The sequence below is a fragment of the Halichoerus grypus genome, chromosome 2, assembly GCF_964656455.1.
Source record: "Halichoerus grypus chromosome 2, mHalGry1.hap1.1, whole genome shotgun sequence".
Lineage (NCBI taxonomy): Eukaryota > Metazoa > Chordata > Mammalia > Carnivora > Phocidae > Halichoerus > Halichoerus grypus.
Window position 1 is genome coordinate 174,104,263 of NC_135713.1, and position 24,330 is coordinate 174,128,592.

At 37.7% G+C, this 24,330-nt stretch overlaps 1 protein-coding gene across 3 annotated transcripts in view; it reads right to left on the minus strand.

The window, feature by feature from the left end:
- USP32 (ubiquitin specific peptidase 32) overlaps positions 1-24,330 on the minus strand; it is a 213,257-nt gene that overhangs the window by 106,294 nt on the left and 82,633 nt on the right. For 2 of the 3 annotated variants that reach the window (XM_036120979.2, XM_036120978.2), the window contains exons 3-4: positions 5,049-5,154; positions 1,000-1,118 (exon numbers count right to left, since the gene is read on the minus strand). In XM_036120979.2, the coding sequence (XP_035976872.2) occupies positions 1,000-1,118; positions 5,049-5,154 (225 nt within the window). The remainder of the gene's footprint in view (positions 1-999; positions 1,119-5,048; positions 5,155-24,330) is intronic. The other variant, XM_078064134.1, reaches the window with a different exon arrangement.

A 24,330-nucleotide genomic window follows, 5' to 3' on the forward strand; every position in this document is an offset into this window, starting at 1 on the left:
CTTTAAAAAAAAAAAAAAAAAAAAAAATATGTCAGAAGCAAAAATGCAGGAAGCCAATCCTTTTGTACCAAACACACAGAAATGCTGAGTAAAATGTAACACCATAACCACTACCAAAAACCATACAGGCAAGCTCAAAGCAAGAAAGGGAAATCCCCAGGTGCTATCAACACAGAAGAAACTCAAAGACAGAATAGTGAAAAGCTAGAGGGTCCAAAGAGACGTTAGAACGAAATATATGCATATGGCTGCAGTACAGACCATCAGTCCCTATACAGTTAGGAAGGTGACTAAACTAAACTGAATAAAACTATGCGCAGTAAGGAACTGTCATATCTGTGAAATCCAAGTAGGTCAAACAGCCACCTGTAAGAAATCATGCAGCATTGAGTTCACTGCAGGAAAGGATCAGAAAATTCTAAAAGGGTTTTTACTCTACCATCTCTAGGGACTTTTCCCATATTAGCAGACCTATGAAAAGGAAGAAAAAAGAGAGTTTTCTCTGTTAAAGATATGCATTTTTTTATTAAGTTTTCTACAATGAAAGTTATTATTTATGAAAACAGAAAAAAATGACAGATTTTTCAGACCTAAATATTTCACTATGCAAATCAGCTAAGTCAAATAAATGATAAAATAAGCCTTGATGGGTCCCAGAGTCACAGAATGACTCAAGGCCATTTATACAATGAAAAGCAATGAAACTACAATGTGAGCTATGCTCAGCTTCCTGCAGGATCACCAGTGTATGTTGGTGTAAGAATGTGAGAGTGTGTTTCATTATACCATAAGTATAGACACTTGCCTTTTAAGTAGAATTGGGAATTTTCAGATTCACAAATGTAGCAGTAATAAGTGTCATGGGCCTTTGAGCACAGCACATAAATAGTTGAAACATCAACCATTAAAAACAAAAATGTCAAGAATATGCTGCACATAAACATCTAAGAGTTAATACTTTGTAATAGGTAGGGATGAAATGTAAATCTTTAAATATACCTCTGAGAAACACTTCCTGAGTGTATCTGGGACTTTACCATCCACCACATGGAGCATTCTTTCCATTTCTTCCCGTACAACATAACTCCCAGATTCACTTGCAAAAAGACTAAAAATGTCTAGGAGAAAGAAAGAATAAATTAAACTTACCATAGATTAAATATACCTTGGTAGAAGTAGGGAAGGAAGAGAGAGGTAAATATTACTGAATGATTACTAGTGCCAAACACTTTATAAATATATAATTTAATTTATTCCAAAAAAAAGAAAGAAAGAAAATGAAAACCAGCAATACAAATTAAAACAGCCATGGGATAGCTTTTCAAACACACCAAATTTGCAAAAATGTTTAGGTGTGACAACACAAAGTGTCAGCAATAAATTGGGAGAAACAGGAACTATTATACACTGTTAATAAGAGTATGAATTATTGGGGTGCCTGGGTGGCTCAGTCGGTTAAGTGGCTGCCTTCAGCTCAGGTCATGATCCTGGTGTTCTGGGATCGAGTCCCACATCGGGCTCCTTGCTCAGCAGGGAGCCTGCTTCTCCCTCTGCCTGCAGCTTCCCCTGCTTGTACTTGCTCTCTCTCTCTCTCTTCTCTGACAAATAAATAAATAAAATCTTAAAAAAAAAAAAAAGAGTATGAATTATTGCAACCACTTTAGAGAGTAACTTGGCCAAATCTAGCAAAGGTGATATATGCTAGAAATTCAGATTCTAAGCAACTCAACTTCCACCCTCGAGAAAATTTCATACATATGCATGAGATACAACAATGTTTACTGGAGTATTATTAGTAATAGCAAAACTTAGGGAAAAAAAGATATATGTCTACCAATAAGAAAATAGGTAAACTGAGATATACACACACAATGAAATACTATATAGCAGTTAGAATAAAGGAACTAAGTGTTTTAAGATGGATAAGTATCAAAAATATTCAGGGAAAAAGCAAATTGCAAAATAATCTGTACCATACACCATTTACTTAAAAAGTTTAAAATCTGCAAAACAGGTGAAGATATGTTTAAGGGTATATAAAACATCATAAATGTATAAAGACCTACATGAGGAACGAAAGATCACTATATTCATGAGAGTGGTTACCTCTGTGAAGGGAAGAATGGGGACAGAACCATGAAGAGATACAGAAAGAGAGCGCCACACCTTGGCTGTATTATTTTATTTCCTAAAAAATAAGATCTGGAACAAATATGATATAATGTTAAGAAATAATAAAGCTGGGTGGATGTACATATTATATGTATGTTTGAAATATTGCTGTTATGGATTGAACTGCATCTCCCAAAAAGATATGTTGAAACCCAACCACCAGGTACTTGTGAATGGGACCTTATTTGGAAAGATAGAAGACAGAAAGATAGAAGAGACATTCCATCCCTCTGAAGGCCCAGCAGGTTCCCCTGCCTGCCTTCCTCCATCCCATAATGGATTTCCTCAGAGGGAGTATTTGCTGGAATGCTTTGACCACCTGTTATGGGTTGAACTGTGTTCCCCACCAAAGATGGTAAAGTCCTAACCCCAGTATCCACAAATATGACCTTATTTGGAACAGGGTCTTTGCAAATGTAATCGAGTTAAGATGAGGTCATCAGGGCGGGCTCTAACCCAATATGACTGATTATAAGAAGAGAAGACAAAACACAGTCAGAAATTGGAGTGATGGAGCTACAAGCCAAGGAACATCAAGGACGACACCACCAGAAGTTAGGAAGGAGGCATTCTTCTCTATAGGTTTCAGAGGGAGCAGGGCCCTGCTAACATCTTCAATTTGGACTTCTAGTTTCCAGAACTGTAAGACAGTAAGTTTCTGTTGTTTTATGCCACTTATGAAAGTCTGCAGTACTTTGTTAGGGCAGCCCTAGAAAACTAATACAACAGTATAATAAAAATAAAGAGGGGCGCCTGGGTGTGTGGCTCAGTCAGTTAAGCGTCTGCCTTCAGCTCAGGGCATGATCCTGGGGTCCTGGGATCAAGCCCTGCATTGGGCTCTCTACTCAAAGGGGAGCCTGCTTCTCCTTCTCCCTCTCCCCCCTGCTTCTGTGCTCTTTTTCTCTCTCTCAAATAAATAAATAAAATCTTAAAAAAAAAAAACATTTAAATATATGTTTATGTTTGTGACCCTCCCAAAATGTTATTTTTAATTACTGGCTGCCTGGAGCCACACTATTTGTTGGTAGAGGGATGCTAATTTGAAAAACCAGGATCACAGTGAAATTCCAATTGGGTTTAAGGATACATTCAATATCTTAACTGTGATAATGTGGGTACACATATGTGTCGAAACATATCAAAATCTACACTTTTTATATGTGCATTTTAAGTCAATTACACTTCAATAAAACTATAAAAAAGGAAAGATTTTAAAAAACAGTCTAAATTCAGGGGTAAGAGAGAAGATTCTGAGAGATTTAGGGGAAGCAGTCAGAAGACAGGTTAGAAAAGGAAGAAGGAAGAGAGAAAGACCCAACATCCAGTGGCCAAGGATAAAAACCTAGGAATTTTTGGAGCAAAGTGTTATATATATCCTATGTAACAGAAACACTTGCCTTTACTTCCCCTGGGAAATTTTCCTTTTTTTTTTCTTTTTTAAGGATTTTATTTATTTATTTGAAAGACAGAGTGAGCGAAAGAGGAGAGAACACAAGCCCGGGGAAGGGCAGAGGGTGAAGCAGGCTCCCTGCTGAGCAGGGAGCCCGATGCAGGACTCGATCCCAGAACCCCGTGATCATGACCTGAGCTGAAAGCAGAAGTTTAACTCACTGAGCCACTCAGGCGCCCCTCCCCTGGGAAATTTTCAATAAAACTTTCATCCCAAAAAGAAACCCACCTTTATTAGCAGTTGTTCTCCATTTTTCCTCTCCTCCACCAGCCTCTGGCAATCACTAATCTACTGTGCCTAAGGATTTGCTTAATCCAGACATTTCATATAAATGGAATTACATACTATGTGGCCTACTTTGACTGGCATTTATGACTTCCAACATAATATTTTCAGGTTCACATGTTGCAGCATTTATTTGTACTTTATTCCTTTTTATTGTCAAGCAGTAATTTATTATATGGACATACACATTTTGTTTATGTTGAATGCATAAGTTGATGGATACTAGGGTTGTTTCCATCTTGTGACTATTATGCACAGTGCTTCTATGACTACTCATGCATATTTTTTTAATGAATACATGTTTTTAATTTTCTGGGATATATACATAGGAGTGGAATTGCCAGGTCATATGATAACTCAATATTTAACAATTTGAAGAACTGGGGCGCCTGGGTGGCTCAGTCATTAAGTGTCTGCCTTCGGCTCAGCTCATGATCCCAGGGTCCTGGGATCGAGCCCCACATCAGGCTCCCTGCTCGGCGGGAGGCCTGCTTCTCCCTCTCCCACTCCCCCTGCTTGTGTTCCCTCTCTCGCTGTGTCTCTCTCTGTCAAATAAATAAATAAAATCTTAAAAAAAAAAAAAAAAAGAACAATTTGAAGAACTACCTAACAGTTTTCCAAAAGTGACAGTACCATTTTACACTCCCAGCAGCAATGTATAAGGTTTGCAACTTTTCCATCCTCACCAATCCTAATCTGTCTTTTTTATTTCAGCCATCCTGGTAGATATGCCGTGGTATCTCACTCTAATTTTAATGTATGTTTCCCTAATACCTGATCATGTTGAGCATTTTTTCAAGTGCTTATTGGCCACTTGTATATTTTCTTTGGAGAAATATTAACTCAAATGCTTTGACTGTCATCAAGAATTTTCAGGTAAGGGGCGCCTGGGTGGCTCAGTCATTAAGCGCCTGCCTTCGGCTCAGGTCATGATCTCAGGGTCCTGGGATTGAGCCCCACATCAGGCTCCCTGCTCAGCAGGAGGCCTGCTTCTCCCTCTCCCACTCCCCCTGCTTGTGTTCCCTCTCTTGCTGTCTCTGTCAAATAAATAAAATCTTAAAAAAAAAAAAAAAAGAATTTTCAGGTAAATTATCTGCACACAAATGTAGTATTATCATTTTCAGATAATAAAAGTACTTACATTTTGCTTTCTCTTCATCTCTGCCTCTTGTAAGAAGGACAAGTCCAACTATTAAGTTATTGAAGTGCAGTCCTTTGGATGTTCCACCAAAAGAACAGTAAATCACCTAGGAGAAAATGATAAAGCCAACGTTAGATGTTTTAGTTGTTGAGGAATTTGAGGCTGATATCACCTTTAACAAATCTTGCCTCCATCTCCAAATAAGGCTTTGGTAAGCCTTAGTGAAATGATGTTACGTTTCTCCCTCTTCCTCCTCTTACACATCTTGTTATTGCACTCAGCCAAAAATACACTGTATCTATTCTAAAGTACATATATCACTGGCTCACACACTGAATATTCTTTCTCTTTGCAGTCCTTATCAAGGCCAAAGAAGATAAAGGTCCTCCCCTTCAAAAGCCCCAATAATGTGATAAGAATTTTGTGTAATTACAGAATTTCCTTCAACCTCTGTAAAACTTACACACATTTTGATTTGAAAGATGGACATTCTCTTAAGTGAAAGTTCAGAAATGGAATGGCAATCATATTACAATATATAAATGTATCAAATTAACATGTATGTCTCAAATTTACGTTATATGTTCAATTTTTAAAAAGTAAAATATATAGAGACCACAAAAGACATTTTTTACACTCTTACAAATGAGTATTAAAATGATCAAAAATAAAGAAAAAAACTACACATAAGAAAGGGACAGCAACAACAATCACATGAATTCATTCATTTGACAATTTTTTGAGTGCCTAGGGTGATATTGAGATATAAGAAGAAATACATATTTGGTCTTATTCCAGGTTCCTGATACAACAGCTTCTAAAAATCCTTCCTTAGTGATGTAGGTGAAAGGAGCATCTTTTGTTATTCATCTAATAAGCCCCTTTAATCCATATGCTAATGAGGTGACTTCTGGTGGGCCTTTACAAAGCTTCAGAATGTAAGCCTACCAATCAGAGGAAAAGATGTGATTAGAGGATTGAAATATTCAGCATCTCTCCCCTGTCTCCAGGAAGGGGAAAGGGGCCTGAAACTGAGTTAATCACCAACAGCCAATCAATAGCCAATTATTTAATCAACCATGCCTACATAATGGAACTTCCATTAAAAACCCTTAAACCACGGGGTTTGGAGAGCTTCCAGGTTGGTGAACACATCAAGGTGCTAGAAGGGTGGAGCACCCAGAGATGGCATGGAAGTTCTGCATACCGTCTCCCTCCCTGCCCGTCCACATCCCTTGCTGCCGCCACCGTTAGCCTCTCTTTCCATTTGGCTGTTATTGAGTTGTAGTCTTTAAAATAAACTGGTAATAGTAATTAAAGTGTCTTCCTGAGTTCTGTGAGCCATTCTAGCAAATTATCGAACCCATAGAGGGGTCATAGGAACCCTAGATTTACAGCCAATTGGTCAGAAGTACCAGAGGTCCAGGAACAGACCTGTGAGGTCTGCACTAATTCCAGGTACTTAGTATCAGAATTGAATTGAACTGCAGGACACCCAAATGGTGTCCAGAGAGTTGAAAAATTGACTGATAAAGGGGAAAAACCCACACAACTGGTGTCAGAAGCGCCATGTTCTTTAAAACAAACTGACCTAGTATTTGCCGTGCAGAATTTTTGTCAATAAAATGCATGATTAAAGAACAGTTGAAACCCAAAGGAATCTATAGATTCAATGCAACTCCTACTAAAATACCAACATCATTTTTCAAAGAACTACAACAAACAATATTAAAATTTGCATGGAACCACAAAAGACACCCCCCCAATAGTAAAAGCAATCTTGAGAAAGAACAACAAAGCTGGAACTCCCAGATTTCAAGATTTACTACAAAGCTACAGTAATCAATACAGCATAATACTGTCATAAAAACAGACATATAAATCAATGGAACAGAATAAACAGCCCAGAAATAAACACATATTTATATGGTCAATTAATCTATGACAAAAGAGGCAAGAATATACAATGAGAAAATGAAAGTCTCTTCAATAAATGGTGCTGGGAAAACTGGACAGGTCTGGGAAACTAGACCACCTGTTTATACAAAACACAAAAATAAAATCAAAATGGAATCAAGATTTATATATGAGACACCAAACCATAAAACTCCTAGAAGAAAACATAGGCAGTAATTTCTTTGACATCAGCTGTTGTTAACATTTTTCTAGGTAAAATGGAAACACAAGCAAAAATAAAACTATTGGGACTACACCAAAATAAAAAATCTTTTGCATAGTGACGGAAACCATCAACAAAATGAAAAGGCAATCTACTGAATGTGAAAAGATATTCGAAAAATAATATATCCAATAAGGGGTTAATATCTAAAATATATAAAGAACTTACACAATTCAACACCAAAAAAACAAATAATCTGATTTTAAAATGGACATGGGGCACCTGGGTGGCTCAGTCAGTTAAGCACGTGATTCTTGATCTCAGCTCAGGTCTTGATCTCAGGGTTGTTGAGTTCAAGCCCCACAGGCTGGGCTCCGTGCTGGGCATAGAGCTACTTTAAAAAAAAAAAAAGGGTAGAGGATCTGAATAGGCATTTTTTCCAAAGTAGACATACAGATAGCCAACAGACACATGAAAAGATGCTCGGTATCAGTAATCATCAGGGAAGTGCAAATCAAAACCACAATGAGGTATCACCTTACACTTATCAGAATGGCTAGAATCAAAAACACAAAAAATAACAAGTGTTGGTGAGGACTGGAGAAAAAAGGGAGCCCTTATACACTGTTGGTGGGATTATAAATTGTGCAGCCCCTGTAGAAAAGGGTACAGAGGTTCCTCAAAATATCAAAAATAGAAATACTATATGATCCAGTAATTCCACTACTATTTACCCAAAGAAAATGAAAACGCTAATTTGAAAAGATATATGCACCCCTATGCTTACTGCAGCATTATTTATAATGGCCAAGATATGGAAGTAACTCAAGTGTCCACTGATAGATGAATGGATAAAGAAGATGTGTGTGTACACGTGTATGTATACACACACACACACACACACACACACAGGAATATTACTCAGCCATACAAAAGGGATGAGATCTTGACAATTGCAACAACACGGATGGACCTAGAAGTTATTATGCCAAGTGAGATAAGTCAAGACAGAGAAAGACAATGATTTCACTTATATGTGGAATCTAAAAAACAAAACAAATGAATAAACAAACAAAAAGAAGAAACAGACTCATAGATACAGAAAAACTGATGGCTGCCAGAGGGGCGGGGAGGACAGGCAAAATGGGTGAAGGGGAGTGGGAGATATAGGCTTCCAGTTATAGAATTAATAAGTCACAGGGATAAAAGGTACTGCATAGGGAGTACAGTCAATTGTACTGTAATAGTGTTGTATGGGGACTGATGGTAGCTACACTTGTGCTGAGCGTACCATGATGAATAGAGAAGTTAAATCACTATGTTGTACACCTGAAACTAATTTAACATTGGATATCAATTATACTTCAGTAAAAAAAGAATTAAAGAAATAAAACTTAGAATCAATATAAAAAATGAAAATACATTATTTATTAAGTGATATTTATAAATATATTTAATAACACACTTGATGCCAAAAACTTTGCATCTCTGGTGCCACTGATAGAAAAGTCTAGCAAAAACTAGCCTAGGGAGATGCCTTCAGATCAGAACATAAAAAACATTAAAAAAAATCTTAATAGATATACTTTATGGAGTAACTATTTTTAGTTGGCCCCTGCATAAACTGAAGGAAGGTAACAGAAAAAACCCTCTATCCCTGAGGCAGGGGTAGAAAAAATCATAGCCCTAGACCTTTAGAAATCCCCTACCCCTGGGAGAGAGGTGGAACCACTGAGAAAGTCTCTGGGGATACACTGTCTGCCTAAAACTGAAACAGAAAAATGGAAAACAGACTGTCCCCTGCCCTAGCACCCACACCCATTACCACCATTGTGTTAGCAAACACTGAGGTAATAAATAACATCAGTCTACTGCTGGGAAGGGAAGAGTAGGGAGAGGGACACTCTCTAAGGTACTTTAACAACTAAGAAAATGAGATCCAAAGTTGAAGGTAGAGCAGACATTAGAAAAATCCTCCGGTGGGGCGCCTGGGTGGCTCAGTCAGTTAAGCATCCAACTCTTGATTTCGGCTTGGGTCATGATCTCGGGGTCATGGGATGGGTCATGATCTCAGGGTCCTGAGATCGAGCCCTGGGTCAGGCTCAGCTCTCAGCAGGGAGTCTGCTTGAGATTCTCTCCCTCTGTGCACGCGCTCTCTCTCTCAAAAAATAAATAAATCTTAAAAAACAAAAAAAGAAAAGGAAAGAAAAATCCTTTGGCAAATGAGATCCCACCCTAAAAAAGGTAACCTGAGGGGCGCCTGGGTGGCTCAGTCGGTTAAGTGACTGCCTTCGGCTCAGGTCATAATCCCAGAGTCCCGGGATCAAGTCCCACGTCCCTGCTCAGCTGGGAGTCTGCTTCTCCCTCTGCCCTTCGCCCTGCTTGTATTCTCTCTTGCTCACTCTCTCTCTCTCAAATAAATAAAATCTTAAAAAAAAAATAAAAATAAAAAAGGTAACCCTAGACTGGAATTTGAAGTCTGTAGTGCACTGTGGGTAAGCATAGCAATACAAAATACAGCTCAACCACAGACAAGACTGACTCAGCTACTCATGCTAAAGATCTAGGCAGGCATAAATACTATTTCCCTCAGTCTGTACTGTCCAGTATATAATACATCCATCTTTCAACCACAAATTATAAGTTACACAAGGAAGGAAAGGAAAAAACCACCCTGACAAAGGAAAAACGGGAACAGAGAGTTAATAAAAGCTTTGGAATGGCTCAACAATAAACTCGAGAGAGTCAAGTAAGAGACTGTCCAAAATGAAACAGGGGAAAAAATGTGTGGGTAGGAAGGAACAAAACAGAAAATCCAAGAGCTGTGGGACAATCAACTGATTTAACACACATGCCGTTGAAATCTTAGAAGTAAAAGAGAATGGAGCAGAAGAAATATCTGAAGAGAGAATGCTGAGAATTTTCCAAAACTAATAAAGACACAAAACCACAGACAGAAGTTGTTCTGAGAACAGGCAGGATAAATTACACCTCTAACCCCCCAAAACCAACTAGACAAATCATATTCAAACTACTCAAAACCAAAGATAAAAAGAAAATCTTTAAGGCACACAGAGGAAAAAAGACATACTATATTGAGAGAAACATTTCTCATCAAAAACTACATAAGCCAGAAGACAGTGAAGTGGCATGTTTACAACACTAAGAAGAAAAAACTGAGAATCCTGTACTCAGAGAAAATATCTTTCAAAAAGAAAGGTCAAATAGATTTTTTCAGGAAAACAAAAACAAAGAAGTCATTACCAGCAAAGCTGCACCACATAAAAGGGGGAGAAAAGTACTTTAGGCTAAAGGAAATACAATACCAAACCAGAGAAATGTACCTACACAAAGACAAAAGAAAAGGAAATGGCATAAATGAAGGTACATATGAAATGTAGTTTTTTCCTTATTTTTAATTGCTCTAAAAGATAATTGGCCATCTAAAGGAATAGGAGTAAAAATGTAATGTGTTTATAGCATGTGTAAAATTAAAACACATGGCGGGCCTGGGTGGCTCAGATGGTTAAGTGTCTGCCTTCTGCTCAGGTCATGATCTCAGGGTCCTGGGATAGAGCCCTGCGTCAGGCTCCCTGCTCAGCAGGAAGTCTGCTTCTCCCTCTCCCTCTACTGCTCCCCCTGCTTGTACTCTCTCACTCTCTCTGTCCAATAAATAAATAAAATCTTTTAAAAAAAAATTAAAACACATGACAGTAGCACAGAAGATGGGAGAAAGGAACTGGACACATACTGTTGCATACTATACGTACAATGGTATATCATGTATCTTGATCTTTATATTGCCAGTCAGCAAGAAACTACTTACTAAATCACAGCACTATAGTCCTCAACCCAACATTAACTCCATTAATAAATTATTATTTTTATAATAATAAAAACAATAGCCAACATTTAAATGCCTATTATGTGCCATACAACTGTTGTGGTAAGTGCTTTAACAGTATTAAGCCTCAAGATGATTCCATGAGGAAGGTATTACTGGTTGTCCCCATTTTGTGGTTGAGCAAAACTAGAGCCCAAGAAGAGTAAGTAACTTGTCCAAAGTCATACATTAATGAGGTGGCAGAGTCAAGATTCAAACCCTAGGCAAGACAGGTTCCTGAAACTGAACTCTTAACCACTTCATGGTTCTATAATATGGTTATAAACATTCTTTAGTATTACATGAAATGAAAGCCATCACCAGCAAGATGAAACCGTTTTGGTGAAATCTACTGAAAATTAAACTACAAAATTCCAAATGATCACAAACTCAATGTATAACCACTATGTCTTTGGCATCCCCTTTCCCCGTTTTAACTTAATGATGTAAGCTCTTCATTTCTGACCACTTACCTGACTTTAATACAAAGAGAGTAAAGTTAATCAAGGAATTTTGGGTAAGATAGGATTTTCAGTTTTGCAAGTATTTCTAAAATACAGAAGATTTTGTTTTGAATACATCTGGTTGGAATGCTGGAACATACTGGTAACCTCACTCCCAAAATACAAGAACAGTAATAACCATCCAAAACTACCAAGTTCAAAAGTTCATCTGACAGATGAGGAAAAGAGGCCCAGGAAAATCACCCTATTTCCTGAATTCTAAGGCATATGTATTTTCCACCTTTTATTAATGTTTCACAAATCATCATGCATCTAACACATCTAATGTGTAATATCTTTTTTTTAATCCCCAAAAAGTTATTTTTAAAGCAATGGTTATGTTACAACTGACAATGCTTTAACACATGAAATACTAAGTGCCATGCTCATTACTACTCAGCTTTGCTTTTAGGATTGGTGAGAGTGGGTGTGCACAGAATAGAAAGGATATTTTGATGCTACTTTTTAAAAAGCACGTAAGTGTTTATTATTATTGTAACTCATTATAAGATCTTTATTTAAAAATCTCTTGGGGTGTGCCTCAATGGCTCAGTTGGTTAAGCGTCCGATTCTTGATCGCAGGGCCGTGAGTTCGAGCCCTGTGTTAGGCTCCACACTGGGCGTGGAGCCTACTTAAAAAAAAAAAAAATCTTTTTAGTGATTTTCTGTAGCTATTAAAAAATAAAGGAGAGGGCGCCTGGGTGGCTCAGTTGGTTAAGCGACTGCCTTCGGCTCAGGTCATGATCCTGGAGTCCCTGGATCGAGTCCCACATCGGGCTCCTTGCTCGGCAGGGAGTCTGCTTCTCCCTCTGACCCTCCCCCCTCTCATGTGTTCTCTCTCATTCTCTCTCTCTCAAATAAATAAATAAAATCTTTAAAAAAATAAAAAAATAAAAAAATAAAGGAGAATAAGAAACATATTTTCTTAAATATATGGTAGCCATAAATATCCAGACTGAGACTTGGCATACTATTATACTAATGTAGAATAAGATTGATGCTTGTGGTAATGATCTCACTAGCCTCCTTTCAGGCAATGATATCACCCCAGTAAATAATATGATCAGTTCAGAAAAGAAATTAATATGCATTTTAAAAGAGAAAGACTTTAAAAACAAACGAGAAAGACTTATTCTATATTCTGTAACATACCAAGAATTCTTGGAATATAGTTAAAAGGTTAAAAACAGGCAGATGTACATAGGTCTCCAGATTTAAGGAAAAGTTGTGCCATGTTTTAACTGCTGCTCTATGCCCTGGTCCTTCTTCCTCCACTGTCTTTTGGCTACAAGGGTACTCCACTATTCCTTGGGGAAAATAAGTGATGCACACTGTTTCATGGCATTTGACGTGAGAGAGACCTGGATTTGAACACAGCCTTTATTAATTTATTAGCTATATGATCTTGGGCAAATCATTTAACTTCCTGAGCCTTAGTTCCACTCCATTCCATGCAGGTGTCACATGTCTTCTCATTCCAGGACCCAGGCCAAAGAGCAGCTCCTGCGTGAGAAGTGCTATTCTCAGGGCAGAAGATAGAAACCAGAGCTTGACTCCACTTTGTTAATTAGTAAGAATTAATTCGGAATCAATGAGCTCATAACTTTTGCCTTGGAAAGTTTCCTAAGTAAACTCTACTACACTTTTTAAACTGCTTGATTAATACTCAACAGAACCAAATTTATGTTTTCAATTTTCATTTCATTTTACATAATTTTTGTGAGGATCAATACTTTTCCATTTAAACTTTTAATGAACATTTGATTCATCAACTAGTTTTACTCCATATCAAAATTTTTCTATGCTTTCTTTTGAAGATGTTATTTCTTTCAAAACCAATTTTCTCACATCAAATTTAGCAGCTCTAAATTTGTTAATGAAGAACTGATTTTTCTGGAAATGCCTAGACAACAACAAACTTATTCTGTGTTTTAAAAAAAAAGCTCTATGCAGTTTATTCTTAATGTGATATGTAAATATTTTATTATGTATTACAAGATACTTTAAAAATATAACCATACTAGGACTACCACTTAACAAACCTGTCTCCCCCAAATTCTTATGTTGAATCCCAATGTGGGGTATGACACTTTGGGAGGTGATTAGGTAATGAGGGTAGAGCCCTCATGAATGAGATTAGTCATCCTTACAAAAGAGGCCTGAGAGAGCTCCCTTGTCCTTTCTACCATGTGAGACAGGTGACACAGGGAAAGAGAGTTATCTATGAAGCAGGAAGCAAGCCCTCACCAGATTCTATATGTGTGGGCATCTTTTTTTTTTTTTTTAAGATTTTATCTACTCATTTGAGACACACATAGAAAGAGAGCATGAACAGGGGGAGAGGCAGAGGGAGAGGGAGAAGCAGACTCCCCGCTGAGCCAGGAGCCTGACGTAGGGCTCGATCCCAGGACCCGGAGATCATGACCTGAGCCGAAGGCAGAAGCTTAACCATCTGAGCCACCCAGGCACTCCTGTGTGGGCATCTTATCTTGGATTTTCCAGACTCCAGAACTGTGAGAAACAAATTTCTGTTGTTTATAAGTCACTCAGAATATGATATTGTTATACCAGTCCAAACAGACTGACATGAAAACTAACAAAAATTCCTTAGTATCACAAAGTATCTAGTCAGTATTCAAGTTTCCTCAACTGTCTCATATTTTTTTTCAACTTGTTTGTTCAAATCAGGATCTAAAATATATAACTGGTTGCTAGACTCTTAAGTCTCTTTATATGTACATTTTCTTTCTCTCTCCTTCCAACCCTGTCTTTTTTTCCTCACATTTTACTTGCTGAAGAAACCAAGATGTTGGTCCTGAGCAGTTTCCCAAAGTTTGCATTTTGATGATCACATATTCTGTCCTCTGTATTTCCTGTGCAATGGTAGTCAGTTCCAGCGAACTGATTATATTTTTTGGCAAAAACCATCTCCCAGTTGATGCTATTGTATCTCCATCAGGAGGCACATAACGACTGCTTATCTCTCTTTCTGTGACATTAGTAGCCATTGATGGCCACTGCCTAGACTCACAAATTCACTAAAGGTTAAAAAATGCTGGTAATTATAATTCTGCCATTCTTTTGTTAATTGGCTAGAATACTTCTATAGCGAGAAAATTCCCCTAAGCAACTATTTGGCCATCCTGAGATATATTTTGTATAGAAGAGCCAGGGTGGCACAACAGTTGATTAGAGGTGCTGGGGGTGCTTATTGATTGGGTATTAGTGATTGCTTCTCAGACTTTTCAGTGGACTATGCTAGAAAATACATCATGAATTTATACTCATACTCCCATATACATGTAATCTTTCCCTTCTTATGTCAACTAATCACTTTATTTTTATATGGATTAAATGTTTCAATATGAACAATGTTTCAATCCTCCTTCCTAAAGGGCATTGCTGAACTAAGGTAACAAGAAGGTAGAATAATAAGAACAGGAAAGTAATTCCAATGATAATTTCAAAAGGGAAATTGAGAGCATAAAGCATGAAAATATTAGGCCTAGATATTTGTAGAAGAGACTTCTGATGCTCTCACAAATATAGTTCTCCTTTCTTTTGGGGCATAAGGCAAGGAGACATTTCTTCATGCTCCTTGTAATTGAGATGACTATTTGTGACCAAAGGATTAAGGACAGAATGACATATACCACTTCTGGGCTAAATATCTAATTGCAGGCAAGAGACCCCTCCCTGGCATGACCACCTCTACCTTGGTGATTTATAGAAGCTCCTTCTGATAAACAAAAATGCAGTAAGAATTGACAATGCCTGGAAAGTTGAACCCACACACAAAGGAGCTGTCACAGAGAATCACCTGACTCCATCAACAGAATTTTTATGAGTGAAAAATAACCTTGTGTTATCTCAAGCTACTATTTTGGGGGAAACATCTGTTACAAAAGTGTAACATCATCTATACGGACTCACACAGCGTTAAAAAAAAAAGGTACAAAAGCTCAAAGTAAAAAAAAAAAAAAAACACGAAACAACGTATTTTCCCAAAGACCCTGATTCTACCAACCTATATGCCTAAAAATTGTCTTTATATAATTAATGACAAATATATAACATGAATACACAAAATGAGTCACACTCTATGTTGGTGAAGTTCAAAGAATAATTCAAGCACACAATAAGACCCACAGTACATAATCTATAAAAACATGAAATATTCATTTACATAAAATATACTCAATACCCATAAAATTTCAAATATTGCTATTCGAATGCAAACTCTGATTCTATATATATGTGTTGAAAAGATTTTTCCTTTTAAAGATAAAAAGTATTTCTGTTTACATTACTGCCTTTGCAGAAAGTCTATTCCAACTAAATGTTTCTTTACTTCAAATGCATTTCATAATACTAATCAAATTTTCCTTTTCTGTAAATTCTATAAAGAAATATCATGAGATAGTCAGACTTAGCTTCAGAAAATCAAAAAGGACCCCTTGAAGTTCCGAATAACATTCAGGTGTATAATGTAAATTCCACACAAAAAAAAGAACAAATACTAAGGAAAAACTACCAGGTATTGGGAAGCTGAATACCACCCAAAGCTCGTATGAAGTTGACCAGTCAGAAGAGAGACCTCCATTAATATCCAGTGCATTTAGAAGAGACTCCAGAAGAATCAATCCTCACTATTAGAACTAAAAAAGATTTAGAGTAAAGGCTACTTAAGACCCAACATAACAAAAATTTAAAACAAGCCTCAGAAGAATTAGACTAATCTGCAACTAATTTCACTGTTGCTAGAATAAAAGAGAGCTAGCACTCTTTAAATGAAGACAACAAAACTCAAGTACTCAAGACATAAAGTTTATAATATCCACTAGAGGGGTGCCTGGTGGCTCAGTCAGTTAAGCATCGGACTCTTGGTTTCCTCTCAGGTCATGATCTCATGGATCATGAGACTGAGCCAGTGTACGGCTCTGCACTCAGCAGGGAGTCTGCTTGAAGATATTCTCTCCTCCTCTGCCCCTTCCCCTGCTTGCACGTGCTCTCTCTCTCTCTAAAATAAATGAATAAATCTTAAAAAAAAAATTAGGGGTGCCTGGGTGGAACAGCTGGTTAAGCCTCCGACTCTTGGTTTCAGCTCAGGCTGTGTCTGCAGGGTGGTAGGATCAAGCCCAGCCGCAGGCTCCACGCTCAGTGTGGAGTCGGCTTGGGTTTCTTACTCCCTCTCCCCGTCCCCTCCACCCCATGCTCTCTCTCTCTCTAAAATATATAAATCTTTTTTAAAAATTTAAAATATCCAGGGCACCTATGTGGCTCAGTTGGTTAAGCACCTGCCTTCAGCTCAGGTCATGATCCTGGGGTCCTGGGATCAAGCCCTGCCTGGTTTCCTGCTAAGTGGGGAGTCTGCTTCACCCTCTCCCCTCTGCCTCTCCCCTTTGCTCATGCTCTCTCTCTCAAATGAATAAAATCTTTTAAAAAAATTTATATTATCCAGCAGATATAAACAATACTAGACGTCAGAAGAAAATGTAAACAATCACCAGAAATAAAATCAGGCAAAAGAATGACAGAGATGATAAAAACTAGTATATAAGAAGTTGAAAATAACTATTAAATAAGGTTAAGGATTTAAATAAAGATATGAACATGAAAACTGAAACTATATATTTTTACAAAAATTTTTAAGTATTTTATTTATTTGAGAGGGGGAGAGCGAGCACGTGTGTGCATGCATGCACACAAGCAGTGGGGAAGGGGAAGAGGGAGAAGCAGGTTCTTTGCTGAGCAGGGAGCCCAATGCAGGACTCCATCCCAGGACCCTGGAATCATGACCTGAGCTGAAGGCAGACGCTTAACAGATTGAGCCACCCAGGAACCCCTGAAACCGTATTTTAAAAGAAAAAATTTAATTTTCAAAGTGAAGAAAATAACAATACCTGAAAAAAGTTTACAAAAGAACTTTAACAGCATATTTAACATTGGCAAATAAAAGATCAGTGAACCTGAAGACAGGACAATTGTAACTATCCAAACTGAAGTACAATAAGAAAAAAGGTTACAAGTGGGGGGTGGGGAAAAGATGGAAAGTAAATTAAAGAGAAAATCAGAGTCTAGTCATGTGAATAATCACCATTTTTGAATGCATGTAATTGGAGGCCAAGAAAAAGGAAGGGGAGACAGAAAATATATTTGAAAGATAGTGGCAAAGTACCTCTCCAGTTCAATCACAGATCCAAGATTCTCAAAGAAACTCATACAAGATAAATACAGAAAACCAAACTAAGGCATATCATAAATTCATGGAAAAACAATGAAAATTTTGGGGCGCCTGGGTGGCTCAGTCGTTAAGCGTCTGCCTTCAGCTCAGGTCATGATCCCAGGGTCCTGGGACCGGGCCCCGCATTGGACTCCCTGCTCAGCGGGAAGCCTGCTTCTCCCTCTCCCACTCCCCCTGCTTGTGTTCCCTCTCTCGCTGTCTCTCTCTGTCAAATAAATAAATTAAAATCTTTTAAAAAAATGAAAATTTTAAAAGCACCGAGGGGGGAAAAAATGGGCACATTATACAGCTAAACAAAAATAAAAATTATCACTGACTTCAGAAACAACATAAGCCAGAAGACAGTAAAAGGAACACATTTAAAGTGCTGAAAGGAAGAAAAAAACTTCTGCACACAGCCTAGGATTCTATATTCAATAACAAAAAGACAACCCAATTAATGAGCAAATGAAAAAACAAAAACTAGGAGACTTTATAAACCAGAAAACAAATAATGGGCAAATGACTTATGATGGGCAAATGACTTAAACAGACATTTCTCCAAAGAAGATATACAAATAACCAATAAGCCCATGAAAAGATGCTCAAAATCTTAGTCATTACGGAAACGTAAATCAAATGAATAAAGCAATCTTTTAATCATTAAATATACCAATTCTTACATGTTTCTACTACTTTGAAAAAGGGCTCAATTCAAACCACTATAAAAGTGAATCTTTAAATTATACACCTTTTAAGAGATCACATAAAAAATAAACTAACTCCCCAGGCACCTGTGTGGCTCAGTCGGTTAAGCATTTGCCTTCAGCTCCGGTCATGATCCTGGGGTCCTGGGATCAAGCCCCGCCTGGCTTCCTGCTCAGCAGGGAGACTGCTGCTCCCTCTCCCTCTCCCTGCCTCTCCCCCTGCTTGTGCTCTCTTTCTCTCTCTGTCAAATAAATAAATAAAATCTTAAAAAAAAAAAAAAATAGACCAACTTCCTCGTATGCCTAACCCAAAGTTAGCCTAGAAGTTACAAAAAAATTAGATTCCATGTTATGACAAAGATCATGTTCCAGAAATTTTAAATGGTACAGTAATCAAATTAACCAATAAGAATTAAAGTAAAGGCAAGCTTACTTTCCTTAGACAAATATTTGACAAGATCTCATATTATTATATTTTAGATATTATGGTAAACTGTAGACTTAATAATTATAGTTAGAGCCATGCAAATATGGCTGAGTGATTATAAACACAAAAAAATATTGATTAAAATTTCTATATCTTCTTTTTTTAATTCTGCTTTTCTTTAAGTGTTTATTTTACTGTTTGTTTTATTTTTTTAAAAGATTTTATTTATTTGTCAGAGAGAGAGAGAGCACAAGCAGGGGGATCAGAAGGCAGAGGGAGAAGAAGGCTCCCCGCTGAGCAAGGAGCCTGATGTGGGACTCAATCCCAGGACCCTGGGATCATGACCTGAGCTGAAGGCAGTCGCCTAACCGACTGAGCCACCCAGGCGTCCCAAGAATTCTGTACCTTCTTTGGAAAAAAGACTCTAAAGAAGTCCTAACTGGACTTTATTTTTATTATAACTATTAAACATCTTTTTTTTTTTTCAAGATTTTATTTATTTGACACACGGAGTGGGGGGAAGCACAAGCAGGGGGAGCAGAAGGAGAAGCAGGCTCCCTACTGAGCAGGGAGCCCTATGTGGGGCTCCATACAAGGACCCTGGGATCATGACCTGAGCCAAAGGCAGATGCTTAACTGACTGAGCCACCCAGGCACCCCTATTAAACATCTTTTTATCAGTGATTTGGATTTGACATAGAAGGCATGTGTATTAATTTTATAAATGACAAAAGTGGGAGGAATGGCTAATAAAATAGGTAACAATATAGAATCAAATTCACCTTAGGCAAAATGTATTTAGAGTTTCTTAAAAACAGTATATATAAGGATAGAAAAACAAGATTAAGCTTGAAAATTTTAGCTAAGAAAGCTATGACCTTTTTGCTTAAGTTAATACAATTTTATGCTGCATGATAGTGATTAAAGAATAAAATATTCTCCTACTGTTCACTAATCTAATTCCATCTGGAGAACAGCATGAGATTAACTAGTATACATATTAACTATGGTTAAGAAGCAGCAGGAGAAAAGGACTTATTCATATGCTTAGAAGGAAAGGTTCCAGTTTCCCAATTCAAATAGGTGAATTCCAACTCAAAAGAGGTAAAAGATTTCCACTGGGGGTTCTAGTAGCACAAACTTTGGGATCGTGATACTATGCCAAAATCCCCAGTGGCTTCCAGCTCCACCGCCACCTCTAAAGCTAGAAAATGAGACTGGGACTAGGTCAGGGGCATACACCAAACTATTTCAATGCCCCCAAATTTAAATGGGGTGGAACCATAAACAAAAATTTCATTGAATTCAAGACATCCTACATCTTCAAACTGATTTGTCACATCAATTTAAAATATACAACAATTAGCAAGATAAAAAACTTCTAACAATGTAAAAGAAACACAAGAAGATAAATACTGTATGATTCCATTTATATGAAATATTTATAATAAGCAAATTCAAAGAGGCAGAAAGTGGACTGTGAGGCAAGGGGTTGGGGGGAGGCCTATTACTGCTTAATGGGTACAGAGCTTCTCTTTAGGGTGATAAAAATATTTTAGACAAAGATAGTAATGATATGTCCATAACACTGTGAATTCAATTAATGCCATTGAAATGTACTTAAAAATGGTTAAAATGGCAAATTTTATTCTATATATTTTATGCCAAATACTTCTCTGCCCTCTCTCAGCTCAGTAGGATCCAGCAAAGAAAGTGACTTACTGGAGTTCTGACCTATCTCACTCATCCAGTCCAAGTCTGTATTGTCATGGAGTTACTTAGAAAATTTAAAGACTGACTAGCAAAATCAAACAAAACCTAACCCAAAGATAGCCGTTAAATAACTCGAGTAATTCTACTTATTAAGAAATAAAGAGGGGGCGCCTGGGTGGCTCAGTCGATGGGCGTCTGCCTTCAGCTCTGGTCATGATCCCAGGGTACTGGGATCGAGCCCCACATCAGGCTCCCTGCTCCGTGCGAAGCCTGCTTCTCCCTCTCCCACTCCCCCTGCTTGTGTTCCCTCTCTTGCTGTGTCTCTCTCTGTCAAATAAATAAAAAATCTTTAAAAAAAAAAAAAGAAAGAAAGAAAGAAGGAGGGGTGCCTGGGTGGCTCAGTCATTAAGCGTCTGCCTTCGGCTCAGGATCGAGCCCCGCATCGGGCTCCCTGCTCAAGCCTGCTTCTCCCTCTCCCACTCCCCCTGCTTGTGTTCCCTCTCTCACTGTCTCTCTCTCTCTAATTAAAAAAAAAAAAAATCTTAAAAAAAAAAAAGGAAATAATTCCCAACTTACACACTATATACCTACAGTTTGTGAAAATGACGATTTAGAATACGGAATGCATTTTCCCTCATAATTAATGATCAGATTTCCTTAGCTAACCCCAGAATTCTACCTAAATTATAATGTGGTTAAAATACTGAGTAACTAACAACAATAATTATAAGGACCTTAAAAGCACACTACTATGAATGTATGTACTTCATCTGTGTTATTATGAACTAAATAAGCTTGGGAGCTAGTATAGGAATGCAGTCATCATTTACAAACATTGTTTCCAGAGAGATATGCCTGCCCTATGTGGTAAAAAAGGTAATAAGAAGACAACATGAATAGGTCTCTGCTCATCTCTCCTCCCTTACCTGGTTCTTCCTAGTCCCACTGCTGAGATTATTAGGCAGACAAAAATAAGCTAAAGAAACAGAGTGAGCAACTGGAGTAGGGACAGGAGACATTATCAGGTCCCTATATCCTAGAAATGATACATCTAGCCAAAATCACATTCACAGAACCTGGACATTCCTCTAAGGATGGGATCAGTCAAGCAAGATAGTAACATTTTTGACTACCCTTTTTGTCCATTCCTTCCTCTCATTTCTAGGAATCCAGTTCAAGTCAAGAAATAATGAAGCAACTGATCACAGAACACAACTTCCTGCACTATACACATCGGCTACTGGCAATAATAAACCTGCAGGGAAGTCAGCAGTACTAGGGAATGGTAGTGAGGTGCTGTCACATGCCACTGCTGCCGTAGGTCTTTAAAAAGATAGGGACTCTAAATACTATTTTAAAGAATGTGATAATAACTTTGTGCCAAGACATTCTTCTCTTACTTGTTCCCTCAGTAATCAAAGATACACATACTCATTCTAGGCAACAACAACAAAGTAAACAAGTGGGACTACATCAAACCAAAAAGCTTCTGCACAGCAATAAAAACCAACAACAGAATGAAAAGGCAACCTATGGAATAGGAGAAAATATTTGCAAATCATATATACAATAACCTACATATGTTGTATTGCTATCATACAGTGCAATAGCACCAAAACAAAACAAAACAAAAAAACCCGATTCTTAAAATGGCAGGAATCAAATAGACATTCTTCCAAAGACATACAAATGACCAATAGGTATATGAAAAGGTGCACAACATCATTAATCATTGGAATAATGAAAATCAAAACCACAATGAGATACCACCTCACACCTGTTAGAATAGCTATCATCGGGGCGCCTGGGTGGTGCAGTTCGTTTAGTGTCTGACTCTTGGTTTAAGCTTAGGTGGTGATCTCAAGGTCATGAGATCGAGCCTCTGCGCTCAACAGGGAGTCTGCTTAAGACACTCTCTCTCCTTATTTTTCTCTGCTCCCCACCTTGCTCACTTTCTCTAAAATAAATAAAGAAATCTTAAAAAAAAAAAAAAAGAACAGCTATCATCTATAGACAAACACATCAAAAAGAATACAATATCTAGGAATGAAAAGAACAGCTATCATCTATAGACAAACACATCAAAAAGAATACAATATCTAGGAATGAATTAACCAAGAAGGTGAAAGACCTGTACTCTGAAAACTATAAGACACTGATAAAAGAAACTGAAGAAACACAAAGGAATGGAAAGATATACTGTGCTCATGAATTAGAAGAATTATTATTGCTAAAATGCCCATACAAAGCAACCTACAAATTCAATGCAATCCCTATCAAAATACCAATGGCATTTTTCACAAAACTAGAACAAATAATCCTAAAATTTATATGAAACCATAAAAGACCCCTAATAACCAAAGCAACCTAGAGAAAGAAGAACAAAGCTGGTGGCATCACAACCGCAGATTTCAAACGATACTACAAAGCTATAACAGTCAAACAATATAGTACTGGCACAAAAAGAGACACATAGGTCAATGGAACAAATAGTCCAGAAATAAACCCATGTTTATATGGTCAATTAATCTTCAACAAAGGAGACAAGAATATACAACGGGGAAAAAGAAAGTCTCTTCAATAAATGGGTGTTGGAAAAACTAGACAACTTTATGCAAAAGAATGAAACCAGGACCACTTTCATTATAGCATATACAAAAACAAACTCAAAATGGATTAAAGACCTTAATGTAAGACCAGAAACCATAAAACTCCTAGGAGAAAACATAGATAGTAAGGTCTTTGACATGAGTCTTAGTAGTATTTTTTTGGATCTGTTTCCTCAGGGAAAGGTAACAAAAGCAAAAATAAACAATTGGAACTACATCAAACTTGGAACTACATCAAACTAAAAACTCTTGCAGTGAAGGAAACCATAAGCAAAATGAAAAGGAAACCTACTGAATGGGAGAAGATATTTGAAAATGATATAACCATAAGAGGTTAATATCCAAAATATATAAAGAACTCACACAACTCACTATCAAAAACAAACAATCCAATAAAAAGTGGGAAGAGGACCTGAATGGACATTATATAATAGAGAACACATACAGATGGCCAACAGGCACATGAAAAGATGCCCAACATCACTAATCATCAGGGAAATGCAAATCAAAACCACAATGAGATACCACCTCACAACTGCCAGAATGGCTATTATGAAAAAGAATTAACAGGTATTGAGGAGGGTGTGGAGAAAAGGGAGCACTCATGCACTGTTGGTAGGAATGCAAAATGCTGCAGCCACTGTGAAAAATAGTATGGGGTTCCTCAAAAACTTAAAAATAGAAATAACATACAGGGGGCGCCTGGGTGGCTCAGTCGTTAAGTGTCTGCCTTCAGCTCAAGTCATGATCCCAGGGTCCTGGGATCGAGCCTCGCATTGGGCTCCCTGCTCAGCAGGAAGCCTGATTCTCTCTCTCCCACTCCCTCTGCTTGTGTTCCCTCTCTCGCTGTCTCTCTGTCAAATAAATAAATAAAATCGTTAACAAAAAAAAAAAAAGAAAGAAAAGAAATAGCACATGGGTGCCTGGGTGGCTCAGTTGGTTGAGCATCCAACTCTTGATTTTGTCTCAGGTCATGATCTCAGGGTCGTGAGATCAAGCCCCATGTCAGCTCTGTGCTCAGTGGGGAGTCTGCTTCCCCTCTCCCTCTTCCTCTGCCTCTTCCCCCATACATGCGCTAAATAAATAAATAAGTAAATA